The 20,017-nt window shown below is 43.2% G+C and overlaps 2 protein-coding genes across 2 annotated transcripts in view; both read right to left on the bottom strand.

Annotated features, from left to right (window-relative positions):
- The window catches only part of adgra2 (adhesion G protein-coupled receptor A2), a 38,544-nt gene extending 24,983 nt beyond the window's left edge, over nt 1-13,561 (bottom strand). The window contains exons 1-2 of the mRNA XM_046387184.1: nt 13,110-13,561; nt 8,748-9,492 (exon numbers count right to left, since the gene is read on the bottom strand). Of these exons, the coding sequence (XP_046243140.1) occupies nt 8,748-9,049 (302 nt within the window). The 5' untranslated portion in view covers nt 9,050-9,492; nt 13,110-13,561. The remainder of the gene's footprint in view (nt 1-8,747; nt 9,493-13,109) is intronic.
- A 258-nt stretch (nt 13,562-13,819) lies between these two features.
- pdlim2 (PDZ and LIM domain 2 (mystique)) overlaps nt 13,820-20,017 on the bottom strand; it is a 35,307-nt gene continuing 29,109 nt past the window's right edge. Inside the window, exons 8-10 of the mRNA XM_046387195.1 lie at nt 16,837-16,985; nt 15,930-16,041; nt 13,820-15,010 (exon numbers count right to left, since the gene is read on the bottom strand). Coding sequence (XP_046243151.1) covers nt 14,818-15,010; nt 15,930-16,041; nt 16,837-16,985 — 454 coding nt within the window. The 3' untranslated portion in view covers nt 13,820-14,817. The remainder of the gene's footprint in view (nt 15,011-15,929; nt 16,042-16,836; nt 16,986-20,017) is intronic.

Raw genomic sequence — 20,017 nt, forward strand, 5'->3', positions numbered from 1 at the left:
AGAGAGTGGTATCAGTCTAACTCATCAGTGAGGACACAAACAAGTATATTTCCCAAACTACTGATTAATTCACTGATTGGGATTTGCTGCATAAGAGCAATTCACACGATGACAGAGAAGATCTCTGTATCGGCACGATAAATATTTACTTTCTCGTGGGTTAAAATAAACAAATGATTGTTTGTCAAATGTGACTCTGTCATATGTGATATATTTGACCCAAGACTGCAGGTTCATTAGTGTACACACACACACACACACACACACACACACACACGCACACACACACTGTATATACACAGCCCCTTGCTGAGCTGGGGCTCCTTTGGTGACCAACTACAGCAGTAATTGGTGTGGACCTTCATTAGTGGCTGAGAATTCTGGGTCATAACATGTCACAGGATGTGTGTGTGTGTGTGTGTCACGACTAATAACATTAACATGATTCAATTCAAGTTTGCCGAGAAGTCATGATAATGGTGTGACAGTGAACCAAAAAATAAATAGAAAAATAAATAAATAAATAAAGCCGTTTTTCCTCTTTCAGTGGCATTTCTGTATTTGTCGGCTTCTGTGTGTCATCCACCATTAAGAAGTAATCTGCAGTTTAATTTAGATGGAAGATAACATGTTTTGAATAAAGTGTTTAATTTAGTCTCCAGTGTCTGAGGTTTGGCCAGACTAAATGTGGCTTTTTTTTGTGTGTTTATAGTTTTGGGAAAGTAAAATGTCATCTCAGGAAATGTGTGTAAGCAGGCTGTGAAAATAAAACCGTAAAACTTTCTTATTGGCCAGTCTGTGTCACCCAACGCCAGATAATGAACGATGGTTTGACTGGGTTTGGATTGCATGCTTTAGATTTGCTACTGTGCTGGCTGTGCATGGCATGATGAATTATAATTATTATCGTTTCTTTTACTGCATGGGATGATCCAGTTCAGTGACATTTACAGGGACTGTTTGCACATGTGTGACTGTTGACAGTTGGTATTTGTGTCTGGTTTGAAAACCCTCCATCAGTTGAACCCAACCCTCTTCTCTCAGTCGCTCCCTTGCTAATGGACACTTTCGCAGAGACAAGAAGAGGAAGGTTGCAGGAGGAGGAATGGAAGAGGGAATAAGCGAAGAGATCTCTCAGACTGGGAGGTGGCTGTGTCATCTTTGTTACAATAAGTACTTTATAAGAGGCCTCCAGACTGCGCTTACTATTCAGCGCCTGGGTCCGTCCAAATAGCTTAACCCTTTCATCGTAAAAAGACGGAGAACCACCTAAGCAAGCGGTCCCAAGAGCCCCTTGCACCCTGAGCCTGTCCTCAGAGAGTCACGCCACTGAATGTAACAGAGAGAGACTAAATGCCCTCAAGCACAACAGGCACTTTAGCAGCAAATGCATGTCAAGATGTGAATGTGCCCATTGTGCTTCACCCTCCAGAGGGCATGTAGCAGCCACTAGGGAACGCTGCCAAGCTACAAGCCCCATTTACCGCCTGTCATGGAAAGGAGCATCCATGTAATTGCATGCAAAATATTTTTCGTGAAAATCATTTTGCAAACCCTGATTGAGTAATTCAGCCATCAAACAGGGAGAGGAGGGTGAGAGAAGCCACATTAAGGCGTGGACCAGATTCTCATCATAGATGTGTGACAAATAAATGAGTTAGATGATTTATACTTTGAAGAGAATCTTTGCGTTATAATCGTACTTTCCTGCCTTGAGGCTAGATATGGGGAGTGAGCTCCTGCATTTGATATGTGCAACCACTTATTATAGAGTATCCTGCATTGTGCTTGGGTTACCAGGCTGAGCCAGGGAGTGAGGCTTTGTGGTTTGTGGCCGTGTGTGCGTGTGCAGATTTAGATGCACAAGTGTGTGACCTATCAGATTTATTTATACGGAAAGTGTGTACGTTTAACTCAACTCAACTCTGTGTGTGTGTGTGTATGTGTGTGTGTGTATACACAAGTGGTCCAAAAGCTACTGGTCTAAAATTAAAATCTGGGTTTTTGAAATGTCTCTAATTAGAGAGGGGAGGACTGAATCCTATTTTGAGAGCTGTGGCCATGCACGCCCTTCCCATATGTGTGCGTACAGGCAAACAGACTAACACACACACACACACACACACACACACACACACACAATACCCACTTTTGGAGAGGAAAGTCTCCCACTTGGAATTCGTCTTATTAGCAAATTCATCGAGTTTTGCTAAGAGGAGCCGTCCATGGAGTGTGATTCACAGCCACTGAACTTTAAAGACAAAAACAAGTAGCTGTAATGAATATTAACAGCCAGAGAACATTGGTTGAAATGCCGCCGCTTTACTGTAAAGCCACAATAAATTATGGCAATATTTAGAGTCAAAGACAAGTCAAGACAAACGAAATTGAAAAGTTTATGGCTGCAGAGCAGAAACACAATAGCCATTTTAATCACTGTCTAAAGTGTTTTTACACTTTTAATGAGGCAATTTAGTGAATTTAGCCTTTTCAGACAGTGAGTGGAATGTGGTGTATGCCTGGCTAACATTGTCTCATTGTTCTGTCTCATAACCAGCCTCTGTTTTCAGCTTTTCAGTGAAGACTGCTGGGAAATCAGACTGCTTTTAAAAGGTTGGCTAAAATCTTTCTGCCCCAGATACTCTCACGGTGTCTTTAGAGGCACCCGTGAGAAGGTTTTTTTCGATGTGACTGCAGAGAATCACAATCAGTGTTCACATTTGGCACCAGTCCTACTTGCTGCACGTCAAACAGTTTCGATATCAGAATTTATTAAATACTAATGAGGGATGTATAATAAAAATATGGTAGACCAACATGCTTTTCAAAGAAAGACAGTGGTTTCCTCCATCAACAAAGATTTTAATAAAAGCTTTATTGCTTTATTTCACAACTGGCTCTCTCTCTTTGATCAGGGCTGTAAACACACTCATATTTACAGAAGGAACAATAGATAAAAGCACTGAAGCAAGAGATTTTAATATTTTGTGGTTTCATGTTACAGTAATGCCGTACTCAGCATTAAAATGGTTTGGAGTGATGATAGAAATGTTGTTGGGTGGTTTACATGGGGATAATAAGATAACACCACAATCTATATTTAGAGACTTGATACTAAAATTGGACATGTTTACCTTTGGGCTGATTTATTTGTCCCTTATGGTTGAAAACCTGACAGCCAAAGTGAAACTGGTAGCTAAAAATCTGAACTTTTGCTTAATGATACAGCTAACAAATATTTGCAAAAGAAGTTCCTTTCTATGACCAAAAAAGAAAGTTGTTAATGTCATTATCAATTCTAGATTTGAATTTAGTACACTCCCACATAAGTCCACATTTTGGGAAATCCCTTGTCTTCAGAAGAGTTTGATGAGAAGAATCGACTGAAGATCAAACAAAAAAAGTTGGAAAATTGACTAATACACTAAATCTTGATGGGAGTTTTTTAGCATGCTGACAAATTAACTGGTTCAACATGTTTAGACCTCGAAGATTTCAAATTTGTTGTACGTCAATTTGTTGTCAAATAGGGATACTAAACTTCAGGAACACACTTTATTTTTTCATGAGGACCGAATGAAGAAATGCTGAATCGACATCATGACTTCAGCTCGGCAGCCTTACTTTAGTTTCTTTATTAAAGGTATTTTAATTTTGAAAAGGCTTTAGCACCATTATCATAATGTGTAAACTGTACGTTTCTTTAATAAAAAACACGATTGAGAGTTTCTTGAAAAGATGTGTTATTACAGCTGAACACCTGGGAGTAAATCTGTTTAACTCAAAACTAATCAAAAAGTAACTTAAGAGTGCTCAGATTACTATTAATACTGAGTTCTTGAAACACACACACACACACACAAGCTGAAACCACAGCCATTCCCTCTATAGACACCCGTTATCTTCATCTGCATCCATGTGTTGTCGACCCTGAGCAGGAACTTTGGGGGCCGCTGTGGTCAGACACAGGCAGAGGGAAGTTAGCGCTGGCAAAGAAAAGTCAAAGTCAGGCATTTTTGGAGTAAGATAAGAAGAGAGCAGCGTGAAAGGAAAAACTAAAATAACAAAGAGCCACTTGGGGGTATGAGATTACAACGACAACATGTCGCTCTGTTTTTGCCAGGTTTTGAAATATCGCAGCCTTTTAATCAACAAACACAACGAGGTGATAAGTGAAATACACGCTCGTCATCTAAACAGGCAGGCAACTACAGTATAGCACAGTAGGTGTGTGGAGATGCCTGGTCATGTGACCTTGACCTGCGAGGGCCCAATAAAACCCGGGCTTGTGTGGCATTAGCAGGTGCTGCAGCTGAGTATAAAGCTCAGAGTGTCCAATGTCAGGCCTTTGTTTGCTTTTTTGATTTATTGCTGACCACTGCCCCACCTAACATGTGTGGAGGAGAGCCCGCTCCCCCTCCTCTCAACACCTTTCCCCACATAAATAAACCCTGTCGCTGCAGGAATGCTTGGGGTCCAGCGCTCTCCCCACTATTGGGATCCTCCCCGCTGATAAGATGACTGTTTAGGATGCTTCATCGACACACTCCCGTCTCAACACACACTGACTCACAGACCCAACATAAACCACCAACACATCTGCTGGCCTTTTGGTTTCCGTCCACACACGGGCCACAAGTAAAAGGCCGACCATGTGACTCAGAAGATAAAATGGTGATTAAAGAGGCTCATACTGCAGCAAATCGATGATACTGTTGAGGTGAGTTTCAGTAAACGATAACAGACTGTGTGATGATGCTCGACTGAATGAAACCAAAATGGAGTGGAGAGAAACCAGATAAATGTGGGATTGATGTAAAAATAAGGCATAGCAAGAACTTCTAAATGAGTAGATTCAACCTCTAAATCTTTTCAGCACAAGATTGGTTTGTTGTGCCGAACTGAGAAATATTTCAGTCAATATCAAGACAAGACTAAGTGTACACTGGAGTTAGATATACTTTAAAACATTCTTAAAAATCTTTATTTGTTTTTGTTTTTGTTTTTGGAGGTTCACAAATACAAGAGTAGATCAATAAACTCTGATGTCTGTCTGCTAACGCTTCAGCCAGGAGCCAGTTAGCTTAGCTTAGTACAAAGACTCAAAAACGGCAGAAACACCTAGGCTGGCTTTGTACGAGGCATTGTTAGGCTACCCAAATGAGGAAAAGAAAGCCTTAATAAGGTATTTAACAGTAAGTGACTGTTAGCAGAAATCATTGTTACGTTACAAGTCATTATATGTGGGGTTTAGAGGCCCTTGGAGGAAGATTTTGTTAGCTTTAGGACAAAGTAGGCTAGCTGTTTCCAATCCTTATGCTAAGCTAAACTAATTAGTAGCCAGCTGTAGCATCATATCTTGTGCAGAGACATGAGAGTGGCATCAATCTTCTCATCTGACTCTAGTGAAGAATGTCCATATGGGAGGATTGAGCGCTTGCTTAAGAGTATTAACAAGCTAAAATTAAGATCAGGCCATTGTTCAGGGATACCCTCCCCCCTGCTAAAAACCTTGAACCATTCATTTCCAACAATGACCCTTACCGGAATATTTTTATCTTAAACCTGTTACTACTAGCCAGAAATATTGACATACTAGGCTCAAGTGCAACCATGCGGGGAGCAACTGTCTTGCACCGCAGCTGTCTCGGGTGAGGGGGCACTACGCCAAGGGCAGCGACGGCATGCTGACCCCCCACCCTGAGCATCTGTGCCCACGCATTCAGGCTGGCACCCACTGAGCCAAAGCCATCAGTCACTGGCAATGATGACAACAAAATATGCTAAGGGAGGAGCATGGTTTTGACTTAAAAACCACAAGCTATGAAACACCAGCACATTCACACATAGACTGCCACTGTACATTCTCTCCATTTGTCTGCTATCCATTAAAACGCTAAAACAAACACAGCTGCCGGAAACGAGTTATCGCTCTGTGTGTTTTGGGGCTATAAGCTGAATGTGTACGATCTGTATCCATCCACAGAATTTTTTGTTTCATCACCAAAATAACAAAAGCTCCCCTTTCACACAGAAACGGCTGATGATAGAGACATGTAGCCATGCTTTGCGAAGTGAAGCTACGCTGCTGCACTGAGGAGTCCTGCCTCCTTCTTCTCCTCCTCCTCCCCCCTCTCACCCCAGTGTCGAAGATCTGTTAGTCAGGGGCTGGGGAGTTTTCAGTCTCCAGGGGCACATCCCTCTGAACCGCCTGCCAAGCTTCTCCTCTCCCTCCTCCATCCTCTCTCTCTCTCTCCTTCTTGCTCCACTCTCTTTCTTTGTTCCCCTCTTGGTTCCCTCTTCCCACTTCTTCAACTCCTCATGTTGAACTCTCTTCTTCACTCTCTTCACTCTTTTCAACATCCGTCATTCACTCCTCAACAACGGCAACATTTCGCTTTCACACTCTTATCTATTTTCCCCTCTGTACCCTTCCGCTCCTCTTCCTCTCCCAGTGATCCAGCTCCTTTGCAGCCCTGCATAATTAGGCCTAAACACAAGCCTGCGCAAGCTCACATCTGGAAGGAGTTTGGACATGGCAGTTTCCTACCAAGACGACTAAATATTTAGGTTAAGAGTTACTGCGTGTGGATGAACTCATGATAGAGGGGGTGGGAAGGGAAGAGAAATGGGGGGCTGGAGATAAAGAAAAAGAGGGAAAGTGGGCCAAAAGACTGGAGCTCATGGCAGAAGGCTGAGAACAGCATGATGCATCATTAAGCTAGTGATACAGTAAGTGTGAGTTTATAGAAATGGTGCAGTATATAATCTGACACACAGTAATGTAATCAAAGTGCAGCACAGGCACTGACGAGCCAGAGGAGGAGGTGATAATACTGGGGCGACTAGTTGCTCCTTTATGGCTGGCAGGAACAACAAACAGCCAACTAATAGTTTTAATAAACAAATCCCCGTCGGGATTTCCCATGAGGCTGAGGGGCCTCAGCTGGAATGTTCACAGGGGCCAGCTGTTGTGCATTACACGTAGCAGCCGGCCCCGGAAGCCCTGGGCCTGGTGTCCTCCAGCCTTTGCCTGCTCAGCATGGAGGAGAGCATTCCTCCAGGCTGCCCCAGGAGAGATGGCGGGCTGTCAGGCGCTCCGATGTGGGGAGGGACTGAGGTGGCGCAGGGCACGGAGAAAGCTCCCCCACTGCACCTGGGATACTGTCTGCAGTCTCTGAGCGGGCTGAGGAATGTCAGGAATAACATGAATATCAACACAACTTCTCGCATTCCACATCTGGAGCTAATGTCATGAGCAACGATGGAAGCATGGACGTTTGAGGAACTTGACGAATCTTCAAGAAAATGAACTTTCCAGACACCAGAGTTCCCACGAAAGGTAAAGGTAAAATGGCAGATAACGGGTGGAATTGTTTGCTCCTCATTCACAGCCACATAAAAGTGTCCTAGAATGCTAGACATCTGAACAAAAACAACTCAACCAAAATTAGTAGACGCGGGATGGAAGATTATCTTCAATCACCTCGACCACTGCCACCCAAGCCTCTTTTTCCCCCCTCTAGTTTCCAGCAATGTGTTCCCCAGATGTTTATTCTGCCTTTATTAAGCAAGAAACATGAGGCCCTATAAACGGACTGCTGGCTGGTTTTAGCTCTCCTGGGGTATAAATCCCCTTACTTTACCTCATATGCTCACTGCAGTGGGGCAGCTGAAGAGTTTTTTTTTTCTTTACTGTGCCCGTGTGCAACTAACATTTCCTCCACTGGGTCAGAGTACACAGACAGTAACACACTGTGGGAACGAGCAATGTCTTCAGAAAGTCTGAGAAGCTGTGAAGAAAGCCCCGCTTTACAACTGAACAGAAACACCGCCCAAATATGTGTCACTGACAGATTGGTAGTCCATCCATCATGAAAGATAGTGTGTTTTGGCCCATGATGTGTCCCTTTCAAGTTTTGTCCAAATAGACCAAAATGAATGACTGCTTCATAATTAAAAAATATCAAACTAAGCCCAGAATTATTGCTATCCAGTTCTCACCATATGAAATACACAAAATGTGTTTCTGCCTTTTCTACTTTTGCAAGGCCAAGTCAGCTGGACCATGTGCACAAATTGGAGGGAGAAAGAGAAAGCTGAACTCAGAGCTGCCTGACTGGGCCAGAGTCAAATTTAAAGTGACAGAGCTGTGTCAAAGAGGCAGGGCCCGATGATGGCTGCAGTCAGCCTGCACTCTCGCTGATCCTCCTAATGCTTTACAGAGAGGCGACACTCAGCCCTCCTCTACAGAGTTAAACTGGATCAAGATGTCAACTTCTGACCTAATAAGCCTTATTACAGCGGCAAGTCAACAGCACAGTTAAACCTAAGGTCATGGGTTCGGAGTCATGGCTGTGTGGACCTGATCTGAACGCCGTATCCTCACTTTTTCACATGTATGCATTTCATTAAGAGACACCATCCAAACTAAACATTCACCCAGTCAACTCCTGTCATATCACATGGAAACACAGTGGATCCTCAGTCAGTTCACACTTACTATGACTATGTCAAGCCAGTTTGAAATGAGGCATGATAGGTTTTCTAACAAATGTATATATTATAGGGATACAGATGACACCAGATGTTAAGATGAGCATGTGATCACACTACTCTGTGCCCAAGACATCATGTAGGCCACTGCAGGATCATATATATATGATATAATCATATGTCTAGTTAGTTTAGTTTAGTTTGAACTAATGAGAATGACGACGTAACAGTAACAGACTGGTCCAACTCACAGAGTAACGGTCCTGTTGGGCAGCAGGCTGGCATCCGGAGGCTCAGTCAGCTCCTCTTTGCTGCAGCTGACCCTTCTCCCCACAGACTGGACGCCGTGCGCTTTGGACCGCTCCTCCGTGCAGCTGCAGCCGCTGGTGGAGGCGAGCCGCCCGGGACAAGCCTGGGAGAGTCTCGGGCCGGAAGCGGACAGCACGAGCAGCATCAGTACCAGCCGCCCCGGCAGCAGAGGGATGCCAACGCCGGGCGCAAACATTGTCCTTCGGCTGGATCCCACCTCAGCTGCACCGCCGCCTCCAGTCATCCCATATCTCCACCATGAAGCTTCCAGGGGGGCGTTACAGAGGGCAAGAAGAAACTAAATCTTTCAGGTGTTGAATGAATGGTCAACTTGGAGATTCTCCACTCAGCGATGAACACTCATCATCCGGTCATTTCAGAAATCCTCTGCCCAGATTTTCCAACAGTGTCCCGTTATGTCATGTCTGCCCGGGCGCACAGCTCGCCAAAATGGTTAATAAGTTGAAAGGATGAGTGAGTCCACCCAAACGTCTGCGACACCTACAAACAGGCGCAGTATTCTGTCTTGAAAAATCTGGTGGTCGTATTAATTACCTGAAGACATTCCCATCACTTTTAGGAAACTTGGGAGTGTCCAGATTACCGTCATCTCTCCCACTCCAATATTTAATCCAGGAGTTGGTGGGATTCACGGCGGAGCAGTCACAGCCAGAAACGCACTGTCATCTATAAGAAGAAGCAAAGCAAAGAGTATATTCTTAAACTTTTGGTAGTAGTTTCGCTGCTCCTAAAAGTTTTCCTTCGTGCTTTCCTCGATCCCGGAGGTCTCCGTAGACTTCTCTCAGCTTTAAATGAATTCAAACACCAGGAGGGGAAAAAATAATATTCAGGATAAGACGTGAGCTGATCTTGCTCGGCTCCCGTGTAATTCCCAAAATCTAGCGGTTTTTGCCTGCTTGCGTCTGTCACACTCAAACTCAGTTAGTTGCTACCCCAAGTGCGCCCATTCCGTCTCCGTCTGCGCTCTGGTCCCCGCGGTCCTAGCGCATCCAGCCCCAGCCGGGGACAGACAGAGAGGAGGTTTCACATGTGACCGGGGGTAAACCCACCTGAGCTCATTTCACACACCTTCATCAAACTTCCCGACAAGGTCCACATGGCTAATTTATGTACAGAAGTTGGCCTCACATGATGATGAATAATTTGCATCGTCTTTTTGGGGATTAACTTGTATTCTAAGTAAACTGGTTATCTTTGAGTATCCTTATAGGGACTTTTAAAAGAAAGCTTGAGAGTACCTCAGTAAACTTTGTTATCCATTACATTGTGGGTTTTATAATGCTCACTTACACGATAAGAAACAGCCTCCAGACCCTATAATGGTCATAACGGTGTAATTAAGATGATAATAATGAGGATGATGAAAATGGTGTATGAACGAGCTCAGTGCCATATTGTTGATGTTTTGCTACTTTTTGATTTGAATTGGCTGTTTCCATCCAGGTTGTAGGAGACAGGAAGGTCTTGATTTCATTGTGCGCCTGCATTAGGAGAGCAAACAAAAGTTATGAATGAATGTCGAAGATCTCTTGTGTATTGTGCATTTCAGCAGATCAAAGGCTTTTCCTTCAATCAGCGGGAAGGAGAGGAAGCAAAGACTTTTATAGATACACTTCAGTAAATTCTATGGTGTTGCTGCAGAAAGAGTTATGGCGCTATGGAACAATTTGGTCTTGAAAATAAAACGAGACTGAGTTGTCATTTTGGTAAATGACAACTTTATGATATGAGTTAGTGCCTTATTCTTCTATGCCAGAAGCAATCATTTTCATGTCCACTTGCAGGCCATTGGCAACAGTGAGCTACCCATAAAACGTTGGAACAGAGAGGTTCTTCAATACAGTTTTTTACATGCTGATGGCCACAGTTTGGGAGTGGATGGTGCAAAGAAAGTGACCTTGTCTCTGAATGTGAATTTTGTAGTTTTTGCAGTGCAACTAAAAACTAACCTGAACTTTAACAAGCACTGAAGCCCAGTCAGGGAAGAGTGGGAGTTTTGTTTTGTTTTGTTTTGGGTTTTTTTTTTTTTTGCATACCATATGCTACTTTTGCTGTCAGAGCAGATGGAATATATGGACTAACAGAGAATCAAATCTCTTGTTGACAGAATATTATTATTTAAAACACTGGGATTTTTCCCCCCCTGAGAGAATCTCACAATCCAAAATATACAGAAGTTCATAAACTTCCTCAAAGTCTCCTTTTCACACTTTTGCCTGTGTGTATGGAAAGTTCCCAAAACACAGCCCTGGACTCTGTGGATTTCTGTTTTAAAAATACTTTTTGATATACGAGAGGCCCGGGAGGATGGAGACCTTAGGGATTCAAATCTGGAGAGCATTTCAGAATATGAGAAGGTGAAGCAGGAAAGCTTTTGAAAAGGGACTTTATGCAATTGAGCTTGACATGTGTTCACTGACATATCCAAACTACAGGCACCTCAGTCGTGCAAGCATGCTCGGCAGTATAATGGTGCACTGTGCTCTGACCCACACAGTGGACCCCAGGTTTGTTATTCCTGTATATGATACTGTACACTGGAGCAGGCTCGCAAAGCCAGCATGATTATTGAAAGAAAGCACAAGGAGTGGATGGGCGCCTGCTCAGCAATGAAACAGAGGGCTGTTTATCCAAGCTGTTAAATAAGGCTTCAAGTACAACACCCCCCTCCAACTGCACCAGGCCCAAATCTCTCATCTGGAAAGCACAGTTTCCATTTAAAATGTCACGTCCCAAACTGCACATTACATCAAATTGTACTTAATGGCATCCAGACAAACTTTAATGTCGTTCCAACATTTTCTCTCCGTGCACCCCACAGCCCCCCCTCACTTCTTATAGCCAAGCAAGCAATCTCTCCTTCTCCCTGTTCCACATCTGGACTCCATTCCAGGTGGGGTATTGAGAAAGGGGAGAAGGAAAGGTGGAACACAGAGAAGCTTGGAGGCTCAGAAAGTGGAACTGAGATAATGTCTTTGGGGAGATTTTGGTGGAAGTTACACAAGTTTTCGGGATGTCGGACAGACAATACTTGAGATGGCTGTTTGATGATTCCTCTTGGGCATGTTCCTGTTGGCCTCCAAATCACACGTTAGAGCAGAAATATCTGAAAACAATGAGGTTTTCAGTGCAATCAGAGATGTGAACCAGACCAAGTGACTGCTGAGATTGGGGCATAGCTCAGGCTCTGCCAAAGGATAAACACAAGAAGACTTCCAGCCGGGAAGCAAACACCAGGCCCTCTGTAAGGCCTTCGTCTGCTGCTGCTGAGTCTTTCCTGAGGAGCCCGTGACATCTAGTGGTGTGATCAGCAGCACACAGCGAGACTGTCTGAGCCTACCAGTCCGTCCTGCAATCATGAGCCTTTCCTTGATGAATGGCTCTAATTAAGGATTTATGGGGACATTAAACCTACTGCTTCCACGGTTTATGGAGTTATCAAATCCTAATACGGTGCCACTAAATACCTCTGTCGTATTAAGATTAAATATTAAAAGAGGACATAATATCAGTAGTGGTAACACCAATGGCAGGATACATATTGTATGATGCCGTGTGTGTGTATTCCTGTTTGTACATTTCTAATCCAAAGAAGGTCCTCACTGCTGTAATAACCGGGTAAATCCATACTATATATCCATACTATATATTTTATATATTTTCATTTTTAGCTGCAAGTTTTTATAAACCAAACTCAATCCCAGCTATCACATTTCTGCAAAGGTATTTAAATTAGCTTTCTATGTAAACACCAATTGTGTATCATTTAAAATACATGTCAATGTTCAGATACATGTGTGTGGTTGCAGGAATGCTTTAGTGATCAGAGTTCTACGTTTGAGGTATAATTTTTTCCTCCCTCCTTTTTCAGCCTTTCCAAAGTTCACAGGCACATTTCAAATTGTAGTGATGCTGCCCTCTTGTGGTCAGCAGAGTGTATTATATGAGTATTGTGTAAAATGGTCTTTGCATAGGCTGGTTTGAGATGAAGGCAATGAAAATCAAGTAAAACAGAGTTAGTTCCTGTCTTTTCCAACACTGAGAGAACACTTTGAGGCCCCAGAAATCTTTCTGTCACCTTCATCTTCAGTCAAACTCTGCCAACGAGCTGCTTAACTGCACCCTGCCGGATGTGGGTGACACCCTCCTGCCCAAACCTGTCCTCTCAGAACAGTGTAAGTCCGCTCCCCATTTTTTAAACTCCATCCTGCTGCGTCATTCGTATGGTTTCAAGTGTCTGAACAACAGTGTGAAGGAAAAAGTCTCACAGTCCTTGCACTTACATGTAAATGTGTGGTCAAACTGGCGTCATCAGTGTTTTTATGCCTCAGTGTTGCCAAAACAGATTCCAGTGGGACCACACGTTAGACCACAGCAGAACGACTTTCATGCTTGTCATGCAATCATGCAATGTGTCTCCTGACATCACTCACAAGGATTCATCTGCAGGCATCCCCTCCCCCCCTTTAATATGTAAACAGTGTGACACAAGACAGAAGTTTCATGATATATTGAGGTATTATTATGTATCGCAAAGAGGCCATTTTCACAGCACACATTATGACGAGTCATGACAGGTGTAAGTAATAAGATTAATAACGACTTCGCCTGCCCCCCCAACCTGCAAGGCCATCTTGTTGTGCATGCCAGTTTACTGAGAGACACGTCTATGAAAGTCATCATTAATGTAATTAGTTTCAGCTGCGGTTCACTGCTCAGACGTGACAAAATGTCAGCCGTGAAACTTTAAAGACAAAAAAAAAACAACGTAATTTGCTTCATAAATCATCACTACAAACAAGAATTCATATTGTTTATCTCTTGTCCATGATGATGAATTTTTTATTGAGTTAAATATTTTCCATATTTGTGTGGCAAAGAGACCAAAGTCAACACTTGTTTGGACCAGTGTTGATAATGTCAAGTGTCCTTGTGTGATGTGAACCAAAGGTCACCAAAAAGAGTATTGAAACAGTAATGATGCAGAGGAAGCTTCAGGTTTGTGCGATTTTATTAAGTGCCACATGAAATGCGAACATTATAGTGTATCTCTGAGTACTGCTGTAACTGGACAAATGTAGCATCATCATCAAATATTTTCACACTAAATGTCCTGTGCATACATTATGCATTTTAAATGGTCTATGTTATAGAATACAGTTCAATCACAAAAACATCAAAAATATTTGTATATTGAATGAATCTATAGTTCCTCATAAGCAACAAAACAAGTCAGCATATATGTATTTTTTCATTATTTCTACTCAGAAATTCTGCTTACAAAAGAAATACAGAAGAACTCGAGGGCTTTTGGCCTGACTCCAGCGCAGAATTCACATACTCCTTTCCATCTGTAACAACTTGAACCCCACTTCCCTTCTCTCGCTCTCCAATGCACACACACAGTCTCTCTCTCTCTCACACACACACACACACAGATGCAAGGAAGGCATGCAGAGGCCACCACACATCTGCATGTGAAACCCATTCACACCTCCACACACAACACTGTGTCTGTGTACAGTAAATCTTGAAAATGGCGTGCAGTGTAAGGTGAGATTTTGGTCCCGTTGTGTCAGCAGGAGATTCAAATGATGATCCAGATCTTCAGAGAGTCAGAGAGCCAGTCCTGTTGAGTTTGTCTAAAGTGTTGGTGTTGTGTAAATCTGGCCTCAGTACAGTTTGATGAGTCCACGGCAGCTGTGCATGGTTAGAGCTAAGAATAACCTAAAGAGACTGTGGAGGCCGGGCCATATGAAAAACAAAGCCCCAATTCTCATACAATTACAAGAAAGGCAAAAAAGTGAATTATAATATTGCAAAGTGTGGTTAAATGTGGTCAGAAAAGAACATCCTGTGCCATAAGGTTGACCAGTGTCCACCTCCACGTCCCATCCCCAAGTCTATTAACTGAGTCAGATGAGGTGGAGCTTCAGGCAGACAAGCAGAAGTCTACGTCCAGAGAACGGGGGCGGGTGTGGAGCGGCGTACTCATTGGCGAGGGGACACGGTGGCTCGAGGGGAACTAGCTTGGCCTTGGTGCCTCTCTTTGGCGTGCTTCTCACAGTACATCACATCTCCGACCCAAAAGTGACCTCTCATCATAAGGTTAAGGCCGCAATCTGTGCAGGTGTAGCACTCTGAGTGGCGGAAGTGGTCGTCCGTGATGCGCACAGCCACAGTGCTGCGGAAAGACGGACGCAATCAGACACCAGGCGACACAGTGAGATGTTTTTCCTACGTTAATCAGCTTGAGTGTTGCAAAGGTCAGCACAGAACAAACATCATTTGCATCTTACAGAGAAAGTGACAAGCTGGCGCCACAGGCAAGCAAGTTCATGTCATACTGATTAGAACCGAGACTTTTAATCTTGTTCTCTGATAAACAAAATGCACTGCCAGCGCAGCTTCACCTGCTGTCTTGGTCATTTATTTAATCTGTACACTTTTTCTATGATTGCTTGGTATGGTAACCTCGGTATGAGGGACAAAAACTGCCCTAGATACACCGAGAAGGTGGCTGGTACGGCAATAGGTGCCACACTGAACACTGAAAACTTCTTGGTTCCCAGTGCAACAACTCTGCACATGTACTTCAGCGTTTTAGGGTTTGTGTTTGTTGTATTATTGCACATAAAAGCAACATTTTGTGCTGGTTGTTTCTTAACTTTTTTCCCTCTGTTTTTACCGTCTTTATCTCACAGCCTTGACTGTAAGTCAAGTTTCCCATCTGGGATGATAAACTGAGCTGAACCGGTATTGAGACTGTTCTCAAACAAGTTAGAACGTTAAACCTAAAGCCGATTTTCAAATTAAGATAACCTTTAATACTTACATCAAGAAATTTAATTAGATCTGCTTTACAAAGAAGTAAAACTGCCCCACCGGCAAATTCATTCCTAAATAACTGGCTGAACTTTGATCACATTCCAAATAATAATAATGATAACAATAATAATAATAATAATAAAGCCACACTCACTGACTCACTACCACACTCTTGATGCGGAACATGTTTGACTGCAGGGCAAATCATCATTATAATGATTCACACACCTGTGCTACGCCACTGAACATGTAACTGCAGGTGACAGTAGACTTACACAATGCTGGTGCCACACTTCTCACAGATGTGGGTCTTTTTCACCCCTCCTACAGACGTGGTTGGTTTGGCGGTGTTGGGCGCGAGCTTCCCTGGGAAGCGCAGGGCCGCCTCTGGAGTCAAACACACACACACACACACACACACACACGTGAACACAGCTGCTCAGAGGGATGTTCTGACAGGCGTGAGTCTCTCTGTTCATCACATCAACACTGTGTTTGTCCTCACTGCTTTCTGTCAGTGCAGCTTGTTTGTGTTTCCCGCTTGTCATCGCTACAGCTCAGCACCCGCGGGACTCGCCTCACGAGATGGGTGTCCACACGCTGGTCATTATCGCGCCATGAAAGAATGTTATTACTATTTTTTTAGCAGGGATGATTTAAAAAAAATAGTCAGCAAACATCTGTCAGAGATAAATTATGTTGCATTTAACATAATAAGGTTGTCAAAGGTATAAATACTTTTTCTGCTTGAAGTGTTACAATATCGGCATTTTTACAGTATCAAAAGCATCAAGCTATTAAAAAAACAAAAAATAATAAAAAAAAAAAACAGACCTACAATCAGATTTTCAAATCAAGGCTGCGTGTGTGTGTTGGGTGGGTTGTTTTTGTACCAACACTGCATTCAGACTTCATTCAGGAAAAAATAAAATATCCTATTTTGTGTACTAGAACATCTTTTTCTTGTTGCCATGGGATCGAAATAGGTATTAGCAGAGTATCGGTTTCTTTTATACTAGTATTTTATCAAATTTTAAATCTGTTGTCTTGATAACCTTATGACAAAAGCTGAATCATGAGCTGAATCAATTCACAGCAGAATGTGTGAGTGAATATTTGCAAAAAAGGCACAATTCTCTCTGTTTTGTGTGCTTTCTTTTTTAAATGCAGAGTGCTTCCAACCTTTCTCGTCAGCCTCCAGGACCTCTTGCAGCATTTTAAAGGTGTTGGACTGACGAGGCGCCGTGCGGGACTCCTTGTTCTCCTGAATCATCTTGTACACCTCAGATTCCTTGTCAAACTTGTGCATGGCAAAGTCTGAGCTCGTACTGCTGTAGGAGGAAGAAATAAAAATATATCAAGAAATATAAATATATCAGTTTTATCACATTCCCTGAAATCATGTGTTGGGATGATGTGTTCAGAGGAAAATGTACACTTATGAAAGTCTTGTGAGTCTGGTTCAACTAAATCCAGAGGAAATGAAGGAGACTTTGACCTTAAAACATGAAGGCTAGATTGTACACCACAGGCAACATGCCAAACAGATTCCCATCACATACGCTCAACAAGACCCCGTCATATCCCCTTACCAGAAAGCAGCCTCAAGGCAAAACAAAGTGGACACCAAGCTGATGGTAGACGCTATATAGCATGAGTGTCAATACTGTCGGCCACCGTCACTGAGTACATTTCTGATACAAAGCAGGATAGAAAATGACAAACATGACCTTTGTGCCTTGTACTAACAGTCTAATAAACAACCAAGAAACAGCAAGTAAAAATGACTTCCAACTTTGCAACCTGTGGGCGTTTCCAGACAGCACAGAAGAGGGCAGCAGGGGAGAGGAAGCCTTCACCTTCGGGTAGCATACGCTGTTGAGCCACGAAATTAGAAGAAAGAACAGCAGCTCGCTTTACTAGCAAATTCTTTACCCCTGGTGTGGTGGAAAAGTGGTTACTTTTTTACTGCCTCTTCCATACTTAATGTGTGGTAGAATACACCACCCCCCACCACCACTGGCAGAAACACATGCTTTAAGATCTGGATGATGTATTGGTGAGTGCAATGAAACACAAAGACACAAAGTGTGTCCTCGTGTCAGTGTATTTGTCTGGAGGGAGCTGGTGAGTGAGCGCTGTCAGCAGGAACTGGTTGGCCAGGTACACTTGTCGGCCCAGGTGCAGTTTGATGCTCTCCACCTGCAGCCAACTTGTCAGTCAACTTAACCTGACTGACTGTCTCACCTGTTGTCACACACAAAAAAAATCTGCCAAGATATTTACTCTTCAACTGACAACTGTGCTGTGAAGAATCTGCATGGAGACAGTGATTTGTTACTCTAAACCTTTTGCCATCACACTGTTGTACAGAGAAGTTGTGTTTGTGCTGTACTCTGGTGCAAACTAAAAATGAAGTAATGTTTATGGGTGTTAAAATGCCAAGTTTAAGCTTAGTTTGGGTGAGCAGTGTAGGAAATGGAATGATAAGTCATCAAAGCCAGAAAAATCTCCCTGATTGGTCTGGTTTTACGTTTAGCATCACTGTCCTGCTGCATTGCAGTGAACTGGGAACCATGCATGTATAAGCTTCAAAGATGGCTGCGTGTGTTTTTATCCACGGATTGTTCCTGTCTGGATTTAAGCTTTTACCCTTAATAACACAGCCGAAAGGGGAGATGGCAAACAGACAAGACAACAAATATATGACCACAGCAAATGCTCAGACCCTTTCCTTTGCATCACCGAACATGCTTCAAATTGAAAACAGACCTCCACAGAACACCCTCCAAGTTCTCCGCATGCTCAGCTCCACCCTCAGTCCATTTCCCCTTTTCGCTTTGCTGACCATGCCTTCTGAAATTGCAATCTCAAAACAAATGGAAAGTCTGGGTCAAAAGGAAAGCAGGAGGAAAGCAAATAACAGAAGTGAGGGTGAGAGGGAACGCATGCATATGAACAAACAGTCCAGTGCAGTGCAATCAGCTGCATCTGACAAAGTATCAGACATCTTCAGAGTAGTTAGTCATCCTCAAATTGAGCTTTTGTACAATGTCTGCAACAAAGATGAATGTGTTGCTGGTTTCCACATCCTGACTTGACACAGAGGAACAGAGATAATGATCCAGTCCTAGTACAAATGCATGTAGCCAAAACATATCCAAGCTCACAAGGCAAATTCCAACCACACAACTCAAATTGGCTAACACCTAAACTTAACTGACAAAAGAGATCCAGATGACAAGACTCACCTCAAAAAGACACAAAGATGGAACAAAGAAAGAGATCTCAGCTAATCTTTCCAGTCACTGTCCCTGTACTGCCAACACTGCTGGAACAACTCAGAACATACTTGGGAGAAAAACAATATTAGCACACGTACCCAGATGCCGAACACACACCTCTATCTAAACCAGACGGAACAGAAAAACAAGAGTCTGACTGAAAGGTGTGCCTCGGGCTTGAAACTCATTGGCCATGCGACACAAAGGGGAGGGTAAATGGGTGTCACTGAGTCTGTGATTGGTTGGGGAGAAGCAGGGAGAGGCTTGGTGTGCAGGCTGGGGGCTCCAGACTGGGGGCCATTTGGGGGTAGCAAAATCAGACATTTTTAGCAATATGGGGTGTGTGGATATGACTGCAGTTGCTGACATGTCATATCACTAGCCGTGGTTACCCAGGAAGGAACTGGGGCCAAAGTCAACCATCCTGCACTGTGAAAACACTCGGACCAGGCTCTCCAGCTGAGAGAGTGGACACAAAGGATCATGTGCGAAGATTTTCATTTTTGCTGTAACAACAAACATTGGTGACTCTAAGCGAATCCAAAAACTTATCAGAGGGCAGCACCTGCACACGAGCGAAAGTGAATTTCCCCGCTGTGGGATCAATAATGTTCATCTTATGAAATGAGTCAAATTACAGCCACATCACCTCAGTAGAGGGGGCGAAGCAGGAAAAAGCAAAATGCAGTGCAGGTGGTGGACACAGTATTGTGTTTCCCAAAGACTGAACATTCATTTGTAGCTGTCAGCTCAGAGTGCAGCTGCAAACGTCTCGGTGCACCAAAAGTCAGCTGCAACAGAGGAGCAAATTCACAAGCTGACTAACGCTAAATGAATGCACTGGTTTGACAGACTTTTCAGTCAACTTGCACTTTCAACTGCCTTTCCACACAGCGGAAACAATTATTACAAAAACACCAAAGGAATGTTTCTAACAGAAAATGGCTACCCATAAAATGCAAAAAAAAAAAAAATAAAAAAAAAAAATGGTAGTACTGCAACATCATAACCACTGATACCCAACCTCGTGTGGGTTACATGAGGTTGTGTAACAACAACTCTTGTATCTCCAGTAACAA

This window comes from Scatophagus argus, chromosome 4 (genome assembly GCF_020382885.2).
Source record: "Scatophagus argus isolate fScaArg1 chromosome 4, fScaArg1.pri, whole genome shotgun sequence".
In the NCBI taxonomy this organism is placed as follows: Eukaryota; Metazoa; Chordata; class Actinopteri; family Scatophagidae; genus Scatophagus; species Scatophagus argus.